General features: G+C 38.3%; 1 protein-coding gene across 7 annotated transcripts in view; it reads right to left on the bottom strand.

Annotated features, from left to right (window-relative positions):
• Window positions 1-16,682, bottom strand: part of SCML2 (Scm polycomb group protein like 2) — a 59,777-nt gene that overhangs the window by 25,279 nt on the left and 17,816 nt on the right. For 5 of the 7 annotated variants that reach the window (XR_015749858.1, XM_026674951.2, XM_087966967.1 and 2 more), the window contains 4 exons: window positions 12,904-12,974; window positions 12,201-12,435; window positions 11,890-11,978; window positions 5,475-5,718 (listed from right to left, as the gene is read on the bottom strand). Coding sequence is in view for 6 of the 7 variants with exons in the window: in XM_026674951.2 (XP_026530736.2) it covers window positions 5,475-5,718; window positions 11,890-11,978; window positions 12,201-12,435; window positions 12,904-12,974 (639 nt within the window). In the remaining variant the exon portion in view is untranslated. Of the gene's footprint in view, window positions 1-5,474; window positions 5,719-11,889; window positions 11,979-12,200; window positions 12,436-12,903; window positions 12,975-13,227; window positions 13,391-15,845; window positions 15,892-16,682 lie in introns of those variants that run through there. The other 2 variants (XM_087966971.1, XM_087966969.1) reach the window with 2 other exon arrangements.

The following is a 16,682-nucleotide window of genomic DNA, read 5'->3' as shown; positions in this document are numbered from 1 at the left end:
ATGTCAAAAGGTGTTAGACCAACAAATTTCAAAACACAAAGGAAACAATTTTCAATGTCAAAGGTATAGAAAGACATGTTTCAAACTTATACATACACATATTTGCATTTGATTTCCCTTCTGGGGTTGCTGCTGTTCTTAACGTACAGATATAATAAATTAAGTCTCCTAAAATGCCATATAAATATTTCTTTTTCCATATATATATTTGCATTTGTTGATTTAAGAGTGAAAAAAGTAGGGGAACAAAGTGGAATGGAAACTGTTAAAGCAATTTACATATTGTCTACGGCAGTGGTGTCAAACTCAAGACCTGTGGGCCAGATATGGCCTGCGATGTGGTTATATCTGGCCTGAGGAGCTGCCCTAGAAACAACAAAGGACAGACCTGTGGTGCCTCAGCCCAGCCCAGATCGACCAGGCGCTGATCTACAACCTGGTGGTGGCCATCTGGGCTGGAATGCAATCGGCCTTAGATCCATGGGGCTGCCCCCATCCAGTCCCCTCAGCATGTGCAAAGGAGGTGGTGGGCGTGCATGGAGCCTGGCATCCCCGGGGACCGTCTTATCCCACAGGGTGACGTGTACTTACCACCTCCTGTGTGCATGCACAGGGGGCAGGGGCTGAGGCAGCAGGGTGGTCTCTCACTAGCTCTAGGGGTCCATGCAGGTCAGATCTAAGGCCAACCATGTGCCTGTTCAGATGGCCGTTCTTCCTCCTTCTCCAAGTTCTTTCCAAGTTCTGGCATGTACGTGCGTGTACGTTTTTAATTCCCAGATCTTTGAATGGTGGGTGCTAGAGATTCATGGCTGGCAATGAGTACAGGCTAATTGCTGCTGGAATTTGGCAGAGAGAAGGGGGGGAGTGCTGGAATGTAGTTTTATTTTATTTTTCCAGGGGGTTGGGAAGAAAGCCATGCAAGCCTCCCAAGGTGGCCGGGGGCAACAGACTGGAAATATGCAGAGAACAGGGCAGCTCCCATTCATTTGTGGTTCATAGATGGAAGGGGTGAGCAAACAAACAGGGATTTGTTTTTGTTTCTTCTTTTTTTAATTTGCCACAGCTTCTTCTGGGTCTCTTGGCAACTTTTGATGTTTTTCATCCCAAGTTCAATCATTTGGGGGGGGGGCTGGGGGAGGAAATTGAAATTGGGGAAGAGGAAGGAAATCTCTTGTGGAAAGGGGTGTCTGTATACTGATGTATTTGGGGAGGGAATTGGAATACGCAGCTGGGGAAGAGGAAAACTGGTGGCAAACCGGTAATTTTTTTTAAACAAAAAGTGGGCAGGAGAACAGGTTGTAAGATTTTGGAGTCTTCAACTGTCAAGTGATGATTTCTCTCCCACCACTTCTTCCTCACGTTTCGCCCCCGACCCCAAAATAAGACTTTTTGACCAAAGGAGTTTGCTTGGCTCCTGAAGAAGCTGCAACTCGCTTCTTGCTTGAGGTTTTTGGCCCTGAGTTCAGGTCGGCTCCAAAGTGTGGCCGGAGTGGCTGTGGGTGGGTGTGAATTGCATGCTGAATTTTATTTGTGCATGCGCCCAGGACTGCCAATCTCTCCCCTTCCCCTCATTCCTTCCTGAGCACAGAGGAAGGAAAGAAACGGGAATGAGAATCAAAGAAGGGAGGGAGGGAGATGGAAATGAGGAGGGAGGCAGGGAAGTAGGAAGGGAGGGAAAGAGGGAGGAAGGAAGGAGAGGCAACTTGGTTGGGGATGCCCCAGTTCACACAGTTCTGTGTCAATCCTGGATCCATTGAGCCTTGGGCTCAAAGGAGGAAGCAATTTTGTGTTCTGTTTTGTCACAGTTTCCAAGTTAACATTAGTATTCTTGAATTGTGAGCTCTTAGGAGAGTATTGCCTCCTTGAGTGTTGCAAACAGCTATTTCTAGTGGGGGAAACAGGACAAAGCAGAGGGGGGAGAAATATCTTCATTTGCTATATTTCCAGTCTGAATTAGACCATGGCAGGGTCCCTACAAGAGAGCCCTTTTAAGGATTATGTATTAATAGAAAAGCAACTAACTTACCTCTCTTCCTAAATGCTAAAGCTGTTGCACATAAAAACGGAGGAGCTGTGATCAATTATTACAGCCATCATTTGAACAGTTTTGCTGTACTGTTGTCTGTGGATGCCCCCACTAAATGCAAGCACGGGATAAACTGAGCCTGGTTTGTTCTCCGTCTTTTAAGTGGCCACAAACTACTAGCAAAAGTGGCATTTGATCACAAGGCATGGAGGCATCGAGAAATGTTTCCCCTTTTGCATTTGAGCATCCAACAAGGGACAGGAAATGAGAAAGGGAAAGAGGAAAGAAAGAAGAAGAAGAAAAGAGAGGAAGAGAGCAAGGAAGTAAAAAGAAGAGGGGAAAGAAGAAGAAAGGAGAATGAAGAGGGAAGGAAAAAGGAAGGAAGGAGGGAGGAAGATTATAATGAAAGGGAGGGAGGGTCTGAGGGAAGTTCTGCCTTAGCCATCAGCAGCCCTGCTGACCTTTTGCCATCCCCTTGTCCCCTCGTCCTGACCTCTCCTGGTGGTCTCCCATCCTATTGCTGAGGGTGCTTTGGTTACAAAGCTGGATCTCCTTGCAAGGAGAGGGAGTGGGCCTCCCTCTAACCCACAAACTTTGCCCTCCCACACACACCATGAGCAATCTGGCCAAGGAGAGTGAGCACAGCAGCAGTAGTTTTGAGGAGGATGTAAGCCCAGGCAGACGCCCCCTTGGGGAAGTCAGTACCCTCAGTAAGCTTGAGGGCTGACTGGGCGCTTACCCTCCGCATGGCCTGAGAGGGATGGCGAGGCTCATCTGGTGTACATGGGTTAGGTGCTCGGCCTGCTCTTGCTTTCCTCCACTGGAGACAATGGATCCCCCCAGCTCTGCCCAGGCCACCACAGGCATCCCCCAACACAAGCAACATAGACCTGGCCATGCCACCCCCGAGGTGAACCACAACCCTGATGCAGCCCTCAATGAAATCGAGTTTGACATTCCTGGTCTATGAGATCTATTAACAGTGACCATGAATCCTAGTTCTACTTCCTTCACTCTGCCTCTAGGAGAAGAGTAAATGTTGGAGGGGTCAGAAATTTAGAAAACATTGAAAAGACATGCCAAAAAATTCAGGGACCAACTTGTCTATATCTTCAGACAAATTTTCCTCAAGGGAAGAACAGGAACTAAAAATCCTATAACAACCTGATTACTTTAAAAGAATGTGTCGTAAAAAGCCAATATATTACAAAGAAAAAATGACACATCTCTTTGAAATTAATACAGTGTGTGCAGAAGTGGAAGGCTAGAAAACATTTTTGTTCTTTTCAGGGCATTTCTTTATATTACAATGGCCCTTTTAATTCCACAATGCAAACAAAACATTAGTTGCTTGCTGTGCTACCAAACAATTAAGACATCATTTAATCAGGTCATTTGTGCACTGTCTGGATATGCAGCAGTCTCTGTTTATACATTATCAACAATCCTAAAGAACAACTTAAATAAAAAAAGTTTTAAATTGAAATTGCTTGAAATTACTAAGGCTATTAATGCAGCCTCCAGAAAACACTAAACTGGTACACAAGAGTGCAGATTTTCAATAGCACAATTATAAATCTTTAAATTACCGTATTTATCGGCGTATAACACGCACAGGCATATAACACGCATCTTCATTTTAAGAGGGAAATTTCAGGAAAAAAATTAAATTTCTAAATAAAAACTTTGAAGCAAAATAAGGGTAGCTCAGAACTTTTTTTTTTATTAATATTATTACCACTTATAAGGTAAATCAGTGGTCCCCAACCTTTTTGTACCAGGGACCGGTTTCAAGCAGAAAATTTTTGCAAGGACCGGGGGAAGAGAAGAGAAGGAGGCTTCGCTCTCTCGCTGCTCCACCATCCAAGGAAGAAACTGCTTCAAAGAAGCGGGGGCTTTTCCTGTCGCCGCAGCTATTCCGAGCGCCCGTTTCACCCCCACTCCCACCCGCGCGCGCTTCAATCCAGTGTCCCATTCTGCCTGCCTGCCTGCCTGCCTTAGTTTCTGGTTGTTTGGGAGCAGCTTCGCTGAGAATAATAACTATTCGCCTCTTTTACTCAGCCGAAGCTGTTCCGATTCAACCATTAACGAAGGCAGGCAGGCAGGCAGAACGGAGCACTGCGGGCGGGCGGGCGGGCGGACGGGGTGGGGGTGGGGAGAAACGGGCGCTTCAGGGAAGCTGCGGCGACAGGAAAAGCCCCCGCTCTTTGAAGCAGTTTCTTCCTGTGCTGGTGGAGGAGCGAGAGAGCGACTGAGAGAGCTGACCCAGAGAGAAGGACAGGCTTCGGTTGCTTCCTCCCTCCCCTTCTTTCATTTGTGTCCTTGATCCCCGATCCCAGCAGCATTCACCGAAGGCTTCTTAACATTATATCGGCGTATAACACGCATACATCATTTGCCCCTATTTTCAGGGGGAAAGTGCGTGTTATACGCCGATAACATACGGTAAGTATAGTATCAAGCAGGATGTATCAATCCCTTGGTTTTAACTAAGGAGATAATCTATATTTCAAAATTGCCTATTAAATGACTTTCAGTGGTTCTGTATTTTAATGTTCTGGTGTGACTTTTATTCATTAATTTATTAATTCAACTAGCTAGCTTTATATCTTAAAGAATATTATACTCATATCTCACATGATCCCAAGGTTTTTAGGAGTCCATACCTAAACAATTCTACAGATATTGCAATATTATTTTTATGTACCAGCTTTAAGATCTATATTAAGATCATTCAATATAATCAGCATAAGCTACCTACTTCTATTGTCACTTAACATTCTATCTGGATATAAAAGATAGGAAAAGAAAAGAGACCCCACTGAGTCTGCCTTACAAATAGCTCCATTTAATCCATTTCTTGGACTTTTAATAATGTTGGTTGCTAAACAGCCTACAATATGTGTTTAAGAATTTGTGCCTGACTTCAATTGATTTTAATACCCTTACTTTTAAAAGTGCTTATATAATGTACTCAATAACATGAAAAAATATTCCAAATAAATAAATAGTTGAGCAGCTCAATTTTTTTATTTCATTTGAATATAGTTAATTGACAAATTGGGCTAACAAATCTTCCTCTCCTAAAAGAGGAGGAGAGAGAATGGCAGTAGGTAAGCTCAGTGCTTGCCATTTCTTTAAAAATGAAATGATGATTTATTAATGTATATGGATCCCTGGCATACTTAAACTAATATAGAAATTCTTACAATGTAAAGCTGCATATTCTATAGTAAGCCCCACCAAAAGTAAAGGTTACATGATTTTTTTAATCAAACCAGAGAAATACCTTTTTGTTATACACCATAAAGATGTTACCTTAAAAGTTAAATCAAATTTCTTTTTAGAAATTTAATTTAAAAGAAATTTAATAAAAATATATATTTTTCTAAAAAGTTAAATCAATCTTGTTAAACACAAACCACACAATTTTAACAAAGAGTCTTACCACTTTTTCCTGGTGGCTGTAGTGCATCCCCTGTTAAATCACACCATCCAACTGGAAAAATATCTCGAGAATCATATTTACACCAATAGTCAAATGCTCCACGCCAACCATCAAAGGTTATAAAAACTTCATCTCCTCTCACATCCCCAATGGTTGCAGGACATATTAAATAAGGATTTTTTCTGTCTATTGCTTCCAGCTTCATTCCAACCTTTAAAAAGTTTTGAGAAGGCTTTGGAGGTTCCTATCAAAATAAGAGAAAACAAGCAAATATATGCATTTGACGCTTTTACTTAACCAAATTGTGACACTTTTCTTATTTATGCTCCAAAACATACACTGGCTTAGAAAGTATTACATTTTCCCACCCTTATCAATTTCTCAAGTATTCTTTTCTCAAAATGTAAGAAAAATTATATGCACTGAAGTTTTTTACATGAGCATTTTAAAAAAATGAACATTTTTTACATTTTTGAGAATGCAATGAAGATTGTATTAAATAAAGATATTGTTAAAGAGACCTGTCAATGTTCTATTATTTTATTAATGAAAAAGTTATTAGAAAAGCAAAAGTTTTCAATGTCATATCTATCTTTCAATGTCAGAAATATAATTAGGTCATTTACTGTCTCTAACATGATACAAAATAATGTGTTTGTAAACTAGCAGGAGACTGTAAGAAAGCCATTGATACTTGAATAATGGGAGTTTAATAGTTGTTCACATGACAAATTACTACCAGGAGTTTTGTTCTTTCTTAATCTTTTTGGTTAAGTTGCCGATTCAGTGAACAGAAACTAATATTTTCTATTAACTTAAGTTATATCTGCCTAATTTCTAAATCAACAGTTTCTTTTTTTATATAAAGGTAAGTTTATGTGATAGTGCCAATGTGTGAAAAGCTGGCATTGTATAGAATGCCTAGGAAATCTATAGAATGTGTGATGTCTTATTTGTTTGTTTGTCAAACATGTACAAGATAGCAGGTATAGATATAAACATATACAAAGGAAGTAAGTACAGATAAATGGGGACAGTAAGACAGAGACTATAGGCACACTGGTACACTTATGCACACCCTGTTACAGATCTCTTAGGAATGGGATGAGGTCCACAGTAGACAGATTGAGGTTGAAGCTGTGAGGGTTTGAGGCTGTAACAATGGAGTCGGATAGGACGTTGCAGGCATTGACCACTCTGTTGCTGAAGTCGTATTTTCTGCAATTGAGTTTGAAGCGGTTTACCTTGAGTTTGTATCGGTTGTTTGCCCATGTATTATTGGTTGAAGCTGAAGAAATTGTTGACAGATAAAACGTTGTAGCAGACAATTTTATGTACTATGCTTCGATCGGACCGCAGGTGGTGCAGTTCCAGATTGTTGAAGTCCAGAATTTCAAGCCTGGTGGCATAAGGGATTCTATTGTGAGTAGAGGAGTGGAGAACTCTTCTCGTGAAATACCTCTGGACCTGCTCAATTGTGTTAATGTCCGATATACAGTGTGGATTCCAAACGGATGAGCTGTATTCAAGAATTGGTCTGGCAAAGGTTTTGTATGCCCTAGTTAGCAATACAATGTTACCGGAGAAGGTTTGTAAGATTAGGTTAACAACTCTTAATGTTTTTTTGCCAATGCTGTTACAATGAGCTCTGGGGCTTAGATCGTTTGAGATGTGTACTCCTAGGTCCTTGACAAAGTGAGGGTTGTCTACGAGATCGTTTCTGCCCAACTTGTATTTGGTGTTCTGATTTTTTTTGCCAATGTGCACGACAGAGAATTTGTTAGTTGAAATTTGTAGTTGCCAAATGTGCGAGCATTCTGACATAGTCAAGGTCACTTTGTAGGGCAGCAGCATTGTCAGTGGTGTTAAATAATTTTACATCATCAGCAAAGAGGACGCACCTGCTTTTAATATGATCACATAGGTCATTGATGTAAAGCAGAAAGAGTGTGGGTGCCTTGGGGGACACCGCTGTTACCCGGTGCCAGATTTGATAGGGCCCTCCCTATTTTGACTATTTGTTGCCTGTTAGACACGAACGCAGCTATCCACTTGTGCAGGGCTCCGGAGATCCGTAAGAACTTAGTTTCAACAGTAGTTTGTCATGCACCACTGAATCAAAGGCTTTACAGAAGTCTATGTAAATTGCATTTATTGCTTTACCCTGTTCAAGATGTTTAGTCCAAATGTTTCGACAGTGTAGGAATTGCAGATTACAGGACTATGTCAATATAGCTTCCACAGACTAATTTTTTCTAAAACCAAACTGCTTGTTAGATAGCAGGTTGTTTGTCTCTAAGTGGAGGGTGTTGGACTGGTTTATCATTGATTCCATAACTTTACAGATGATGCAACACAGTGAGATTGGGCTGTAATATTCTACTAGACTAGGGTCTCCCTTTTTAAAATAGGTATAACCGTGGCTAATAACCATAGGTTGGGCAAGGAGCTGGTTCTGAAGGATACCTCATAGACTGTGCATAGAGGTTCAGCTAGGGCAGTGGCAAGCTTTTTCAAAAAGTAGGCACATAATCCATTAGAGCCAATAGATAGAGATGCTTTAGGTGACGTAGTGCCGTTTTAATGTTATCTACTGTAAAATCAATATGCAGTAAATCGTTACAGTTTGTTATGGTACAACTAGGAAATGGGGGCCAGCAGCCATTGCTGTCAACAAAGATTGAACTGAAGAACGTATGCAATGTCTACTATTTTAATATGCTATATACTGGCATTCAGAAAGTATTCAGACCCTCTTCATTTTTGTCAATTTTACAGTTGTTGAAATTCATATCATTTACACTCAGTACTCCATAAGACAAAGTGAGAACAGAATTTTAGAAATACCTGTAATTCTATTAAAAAGAAAAAACTGAAATTCCACAAGGATGTTCAGATTGTTCACTCAGTACTTTTTTTTAGTATATGTTTTATTTTTATTCATAAACATTTTGAATACAGAGTATTATCAGGGCATATCACTTACAAAGAAGCAAAAGAAAAAACAGATATCTCAATATATATACTAGTAACAATAATGATAGTATAACAAAGTAATTTTAACTGAATTTATTTGTATTAGCTTATTTATAGTTCTATTAATTATATCAACATGTTTATAATTGTCAAGCCTCTTTGTATTTAATTCTTACATAACAATCTTTCTTGATATAATTTCTACTTCTTATCTCTAACCACACGTAAAATCTGTCCCATGTTAAGTAATATTCTGTGTCTTCTTTATTTTTAACGTCAATCTATCCATCTCTGCACCATCTAATATTTTCCGAATGACATCCTCTTCTGGTGGGGTGTCCTCAGTACTTTTTTGAACCACCTTGGGCAGCAATTACAGCCTTGAGTCTTTTTGGATATGATATAACAAGCTTTGTATACCTGGATCGGGGGATTTTCTGCCTTTCTTCCTTGCAAATCATCTCAAGCTTAGTCAGGTTGGATGGCAGCCATTGTTGGACAGCCATTTTCAGATCCCTCCAGAGGTGTTTAACAGGGTTCAAGTCAGGGCTCTGGCTGGGCCACTCTAGGACATTCACAGAGTCATCCCTAAGCCATTCCTGTGTTATCTTGGCTGAATGCTTAAATCATTGTCAATTTGGAAAGTGAACCTTCGGTCAGGTCTGAGATCCTAAGCACTATGGAACAGATTTTCATTGAGTATATCCCTGTACTTTGCTCCATTCAGCTTTCCTGGCAAACTTCTTCCATTTGAGAATTATGGAGGCCACTGTGCTCTTAGGAACCTTCAATGCAGCAGAAATTCTATTTTAGCCTTCCCAAGATCTGTGCCTTGAAATAATCCTGTCCCTAAGCTCTGCAGGCAGTTCATTTGACTTTTGCTCTGCTACAGTATGCATTGTCAGCTATAAGGTCTTCTATAGAATGGTGTGTGCCTTTCCAAATCATGTCCAATCAATTTAATGAAACATGAAACATGTCAGCAATAATCAAGAGAAATAGGAGACACCAAAACTAAATTTCAAGTGTTTTTGCAAAGGGTCTGAATATTTATGCCAATATGATATTTCAATTTTTTTTCTTTTTAATAAATTTACAGGCATTTCTAAAATTCTGTTTCCTCTTTGTCATTATGAGGTACTGAGTGTAGACTAGTGAGAATAAAAATGAATTTCAACAACTGTAGAAACAGGCTAAAGCACAACAAAATTGTCGAAGTGAAGGGGGGTCTGAATACTTTCTGAATGCACTGTAGTTTCCCTAGGCCCGTGATGGCGAACCTATGACATGTGTGCCACAGGTGGCACACAGAGCCATTTGTGTGGGCATGCGAACCCCAGACAAACTTATCTGCACTGTGCATGCGCGCGCCTCCCAGCTGATTTTTGGCCTGTTTGAGGCCTTTTTCAGCCTCCCAGAGGCTTGAGGGAACCCTCTACAGCAGGGGTGGGCAAACTTTTTGGCTCGGGGGCCTCATTGACTTAAAATTTGACAGACGGGCCGCCACCTGGTGTCGAAATGCCTGTCATTACAAGTCAAAATCAAATAAATGCAATCATTCAATCATTCACATCAAACCTTAATTCTGTACCAATCTTCGGCGGGCCGGATTAAAAAGACCAACGGGCCGGATGTGGCCCGCGGGCCGTAGTTTGCCCACCCCTGCTCTACAGCCTTTGGAGGCCAAAAAACAGGCCCGTTTCATCACTTCCTGTATTTCCAGAAACACCGGAAGTGACGAAACGGGCCCATTTTTTGGCTTCCAAAGGCTGCAGAGGCTTCCCTCAAGCCTCTGAGAGGCCGAAAAAGGCCTCAAATGGGCCAAAAATCAGCTGGAAGGCACGCAGTGCAGGTAAGGGGCTGGCAGGGGGGAATTGCACGTGCATGCGCAGGGGGCGTGGAGAGGGAGCCACACGCATTGCCTTCTGGGTGCTGACACATGAGCCCAAAAAGGTTAGCCACCAGTGCCCTAGACATTATACAGACTGACAAGAATTATGCATAATCACACAAAAAGTATGAAAAAAGAGTCATGAAAAAGGTTACAGTTACAGTTAGGGTTAACAAACCCTTGATTAACCCTTTTTTATTGAAAAGATGTAAATGAAAATGAAAGAAAAATGCAAAATAAAGTACAGGACTTTTTTACTAAAAAGAAAAGAAAATGACAAATATTAAACAACTTATTGCAACAAGGAAGGCTAGAATGACATTTTAGCAGGAGTATTTTATACTTCGCCAGTTTTCCTTTTGGCATTCCATGGAATGCCTAGGAAATGTGTGAAATATTAAGCATTTCATACTTTAATGTTTCATTTTTAGCATTCTATAGATTTCCTAGGCATTCTATAAGATGACTAATTTCACACATTGAAGGTAATGTATATAACATTAACAATTTTAGTTTTACCATTGATGGTTTTGAAGCATTATTTGATAACATGGACATGGTGCCAATTTGTATCTTAATTCATGCATTTTCTCTTAACCTACCCATTTCACATTTTATCTCTTATACCCTCTGTCCTAGTTATACTCAGTACCTTTGGTGCATTGTTTTCTCTAGATAATGTGAGAATACTGAGCAGTCCAAATACCTTAATTCCCAGAAATCTGAAAGCTTAAAAACAATCTACATTCCTTCCACTTACAAGGTTTTGCTTGTTAAAGTTAAAAAAATTCTCATTAATACAGCAATATTTTTTTTCTTTTTAATAAATTTACAGGCATTTCTAAAATTCTGTTTCCTCTTTGTCATTCAGAGTACAAAACACATAACTGACTATCCTTGACCTTGGAGCAAGATATAAACTGGCTATATAAGAAATAAATTATATTTTTAAAATTAGTAAATGGTTTGGAAACCATTTCTTACACATTTACAGTGAATTTACTATGTAAGAAAAATATTCTTAGACAGAACTGTATGTACAATGAACACATATTTAATATTTTAAAGAGCAATTAAAGTATCTATAGATTATATACATGCTCAAAGCAATGTTTTTTCACTCTCACTATATTTATTAAGTTGGATTTATATAGGAACTTTCAGATTTCTCTAGTTAAAACATAAAGAGAAATTATCAGGCATATTTCCCATATACAGTATTTAATATGTTACTTCTGATTTGTAAAATGCTTCTCAAATGACATATATAAGCTCAGCAGCACAAATGAGATTTTGTCTTCAATTTGTTACATGTGACGTAAGTCGAATTTCTTTTATAGTTTATATGGCTCTTGCCAGTTATCCAGATATTGGATAACCATCTGCCTAAGCAGGGGGTTGGACTAGAAGACCCCCAAGGTCCCTTCCAACTCTGTTATTCTATTCAGTGGTTGGCAAGATTGCTGCCTATTGCAATTATAGTTTGGGTTTTCTATGCTACAGGAAACAATAGAACACAAGGGATTTCTCAGCAACCAAGCTTCTTACCTTCTTAAAGAATACAGCAGGTGCCATTTCAGCTCCATTTAGGGTTCTTAGGAGGAACATTGGCCAAGAGGATGCATTCATCTGGAATCCTAATTTGCCAATAAATATATAATGGATATGATTTAAGACAAAAGGCAAAATGGAGATGGGGTGCAAGCAAAGCACGGTTGATCCACCACCAGTGCAAAGCACTCCTAATACAATTTATAACATTATATCCATTCTTTTTCTTTTGACTTATAACTATTTCATTGTTGGCTATTTCAAAAAATGATCCCTGTAAATCAAACTGTTGAATTATGTTTCCTTACCTAAAGGAGGCTGAAGCATTCCTCCTTTCTTTTCACATGTTCCAATTTGCTGTATATCAGAGGAATCCACTAGCCTCCAGAAATCATTTTGATTGTCACTTCCATCAAGACGCAGCCTTAATCTAGTACCTGAGATTCCAATAACTGTAGCTATACACACAGAGGTAACATTCCGGGGGTCATGAGCTTCCAACTTCATACCCACTTTGAAATCATTGCTAGGGGGAATCTTAGACTACAAAAGGAAAGATAACCAATGGTTTAACAATATAGTAGCTTAGTTTTCTAGATAGTAAAATATATAGATAGACCAACATGGGGAATTTAATGAATGAGCATAGAATGAACATCTAAAAATGAGCTAGATGACATCGCACTAGTTTGATAATTATACAAATGCATCCTTTTACATTTCAATAACAAATCAACACATGCAATCTAAATTTATTTCATGATATTCATCTCTCAGTGCAACAAGCGTTTAGTACTACTTTGTGTTTTGATACATCAAACAAGGTTATTGTTATTTCCTACCACATGAAAACAGTAATGCTTCTAGTATTGATAATGCTTACTAACATGAATATACCATGTACCACATTAAGTGCATACTACATTAAATGCTACACTTGTAAGTAAGGCAGTTTGACAGTTTACAAACACATTAATTTTAGGAGTGGTTCTTAATATTTTAAACTATCACCTGTCTGAAACACTGTGAAGGGGCAGCTACAGACCCAGTTTCTTTCAAGTAGTTGTCCCAGTTAAAATATTCTATGAAAAAAAATGGAAATATTTAAACATTAAAACAGCAATACAAATACTACATAAACATAGTTCAGGCTATAGGAATATAAATAAAATCTTAAGGAATTTACAAAAGTGTAAGAATATTTTTTCCCAAACATGTTAAAAATAATTATAATAATTGTAAAAAAATCCCAATTTAAATTATCTTTTTAAACTGCACTGAATTTAGTTGCTATGTTATGGCATATAAATTATCAAATTAATTAATTGAAATTACTTGAATGTTATTGTAGCTTTCCCCCAGAAGATTCCATCTCAAAGAAACAATGCACTGAATATGACCTTTTAAATATAGGAAAGTTCTAAAAGTCTGAATTCAAACAAAAGCATGGAAGACAGATGGTTGCCAAGCCTCTCCGCTTAATATATCAAGCAAAAGTGAGCTCACCATCGCCCTGGTAACTGGTTCCACTATCACTATTCTTAATGTTTGGAAGGTTTCCAAATATCCAACTGCAGTACAAACTATCTGTAATGTTTACTCTTTATCCTGAAGTACAGGACATTCAAGTATTTGAGGAGTGCCTGTATATTCCCAGTCTTCTCTTCTAAATACTAAACCTTCCAAAACATTTTAATCTGTCCTCAAAAGATTTAGGGATTTTTTTTAGTTCAATGATCCTCCTCACTGCCATTCTCTGAACACTTCTTAAAAGAAAATGCCTAGAATTGGACATATAGTAATCAAGATGTGATCTGGTCAAAGCAGCATGTAGTGAAATTAGTACTTTCTGATTATTTGGAAATTGTACAGGTAGTCCTCAATTTACGAGCAGTTGCTTAGCAACAGTTTGAAGTTACAATGGACCTCCTCAGGACTACTTATGACCCAGATTTGAAATTCTGTTGGCTCTCCTCCCCACAGTCACATACTTGCATTCTGGGCGCTCAACAATGGGCTGTTTGCAGTTATGCAAATCCAGTGTTTACTTCTGTTTCCAGAAAAAAATGCCTATTGGAGACAGTGTATTCTCTTAACTACTGCCACATTTGCTTAACTATGACCACAAAAATGATTGTGAAATCAGGCACAATCACATGGTGACCCACTTAACAACCAGCATAATTTACAACCATCATTCCAGGCTCAAATATGGCTGCATGTTGAGGACTACGTGTACATGAATAGATCTAGTGTAAATTTACATTTATCTTTTTAGCACTCATTATTTAATATACGTTTTGATACTTCATGTATTGGAGGAATATTTGTACAGAAATAAAAAGAAACACTGTTTATACAGCAATGAGTTAATCTAGGGCAACAGCTCAGGTATTATAAAGTAATAAAATGTGGGGTGAGAGAATTCTGCAGAAAAAGACAAATTTATAAGATTTATCTAGATGAAGATTTGTTCAATGCAGTTATATCCCACAAACCAATTTATAATTCAATGAAGGTATTGGAAGCAACATACAGTATGTAGCATTCCTCTGCTATCTATATTAATTAAAGAACAAGTTTGCTAAGGCTATTAAAACCTGCTTAAACAATCAAACAATAAAGGACCCACATAAAATGTTTGAGGAATTCCTTCACACATCTTGCATCTTAAATCATTTAACCTTTAGTTGTAAAGCAAGTAGAGGCTAGTCCATAGTCTCTATCATAGGGATTTGATAAATGCCTAACAATTTGCTACCAATAGAGATGAAAGAATATGTAGCTCAGGATTTACCTGCGGAATACACTTATGTTATCTAGTCAAGTAATAAAACATCTACAAGGAAAGACTCGACAGAATCAAAATAATCTTTATTTCCAAAATAACCAAGATATTCAGAAGGTCACATTCCAATTGTCCACTGTTTGCTAAAATCACACAACTGAGATAGATCCTTCAGATGAAGTGGAATGGCAGCAAAACAATCTAGAATTTTGGAAAGTCACTGAAGCAGAAAGCTAACTGGAATATTTGAAGAAAATAATTCTAATGCTATTTGAGAACACCAGGTCAAGAAAGGCTACCCTAAAGCCACCAAAATCTGGCAATCATTTGCATGAGATTTAAGATAGCTTTTTCAGTTCAGTAAGCACAAGGTATTTTTATTCTGTAGACATTACTACCAATGGCTTTTGAAATTTTTTAACAAATATGAAAAACCACAATCCAAAACGGCAGATAGTTCATGAAAAGTTTTGCTGCTCAAACGATAGAAGATGAAATATATTGACACTTAAAATTCTTGGCCAATAAATCTTCAACCAACAGATTAGAGCTAAATTATTGCAAATGTCTGCAGTCTGCATTGGTGATAACCATAAAACTATTCTGTTTCCCAGCTGCAAACAATAGCAATATATACAGATGGCAGTACAGAGCATCCATCTGGTTAATCATATATTCTAAGTAAAAGATACACATGAGAGTTAGTAATATGCTATATTTTCTTTCAATATATAGACACCTCAATGAATTTAATCCTTACAGGGACTTGCTTTATTCCTTTGCACCTACTCTTCTAACAGTAGCAAGGCAGCCAAATAGGAAAAGATGTTCAGATAAATATTCGTGAATGCAAATCAAAGTATTTTATATATTGCCCAGTAATAAAATTCTTGCTAGTAGTCTGTGTACAGTTAGCTAAGATGTAGATGTGCAAAATGGCCAACTTCTATGTATGTAACTGCTACATATAAAACAAAACAAAACAACAACAATAATAATAATTTGTCAATAAGAAAGACAAAAAAGTCTGGATAGTGGATGTGGCAGTGCCTGGAGACAGCAGAAGAGAAGAGAAAGAACTGGAGGAGATAACAAAATACAAAGACCTACAAATAGAAATAGAACAACAACAGCAAGCAAGGGTAGTACCAATAGCAATAGGTACCTTGGGTGCAGTCCCAAAACAACTGGAGCACCACCTGAACACCATGGGCATTGACAAATTTGCCAGCAGTCAATTGTAGAAGGTAGCTTTACTTGGAACAGCTTCATCCTGCAGCGATCTGTAACACCATCAAACATCCAGATTTGTCTATCCCAGGTCCTTGGTAAGGACTCGATAGGTAGACAAAAATGCCAAATCCAGTCTGAACATCTGACTGACTGCGCAATTAACGATGATGATGATGATGATGATTGATGATGATGATGATGATGATATACAGCCACCTAGTGTTTTTGTTGGATAGGTCTCCTTCAAATTGACCTTGACTCCTGGTGTAATTTTCTTGGCAATTATACCAAAGTTAGATACAACAGAATAACTAAGAAGTTTCTTAGCAAGAAGCTGAAGTTCTTGCACAGTGATTTAAGATTTCACTGGTTATTCAATAACAGAGCATTGACTTCTATATCCTTTATTGCAATTTTTGTATCCAAAAATTGTATCCAAAAATTTTTGTAGGCCTTTGTAGGCTTTTGTATTGTTTCTAAGCATGCAATGAATCACAAATGACACAACTGTATACTGTGCAAATCTACCTCATGGATTTACTCATGGGTGAGCAAATTGTGTGAGAACAAATATTATATTTTATAATTTAATATTTTTTTTAGAATCAGGAAAGGAAATAAATCTCATTCTGCAATACAGGTAGTCCTTGGGTAATCAAAGTTACAATGGCACTGAACAAGTAGTAGTTATGACTGATCCTTGAAATTCCAGCAATCACACCAGCCATGTGGTCATATGACTGAAATCTAGGCATTTGACAATCAACTC

Source organism: Notechis scutatus, chromosome 5 (genome assembly GCF_049901735.1).
Source record: "Notechis scutatus isolate UNSWTSFEM ecotype Mainland chromosome 5, rNotScu1.2, whole genome shotgun sequence".
NCBI classification, from domain to species: Eukaryota; Metazoa; Chordata; class Lepidosauria; order Squamata; family Elapidae; genus Notechis; species Notechis scutatus.
Note: the sequence above shows the minus strand (reverse complement) of the source record. Positions and strands in the feature narration are given on the sequence as shown.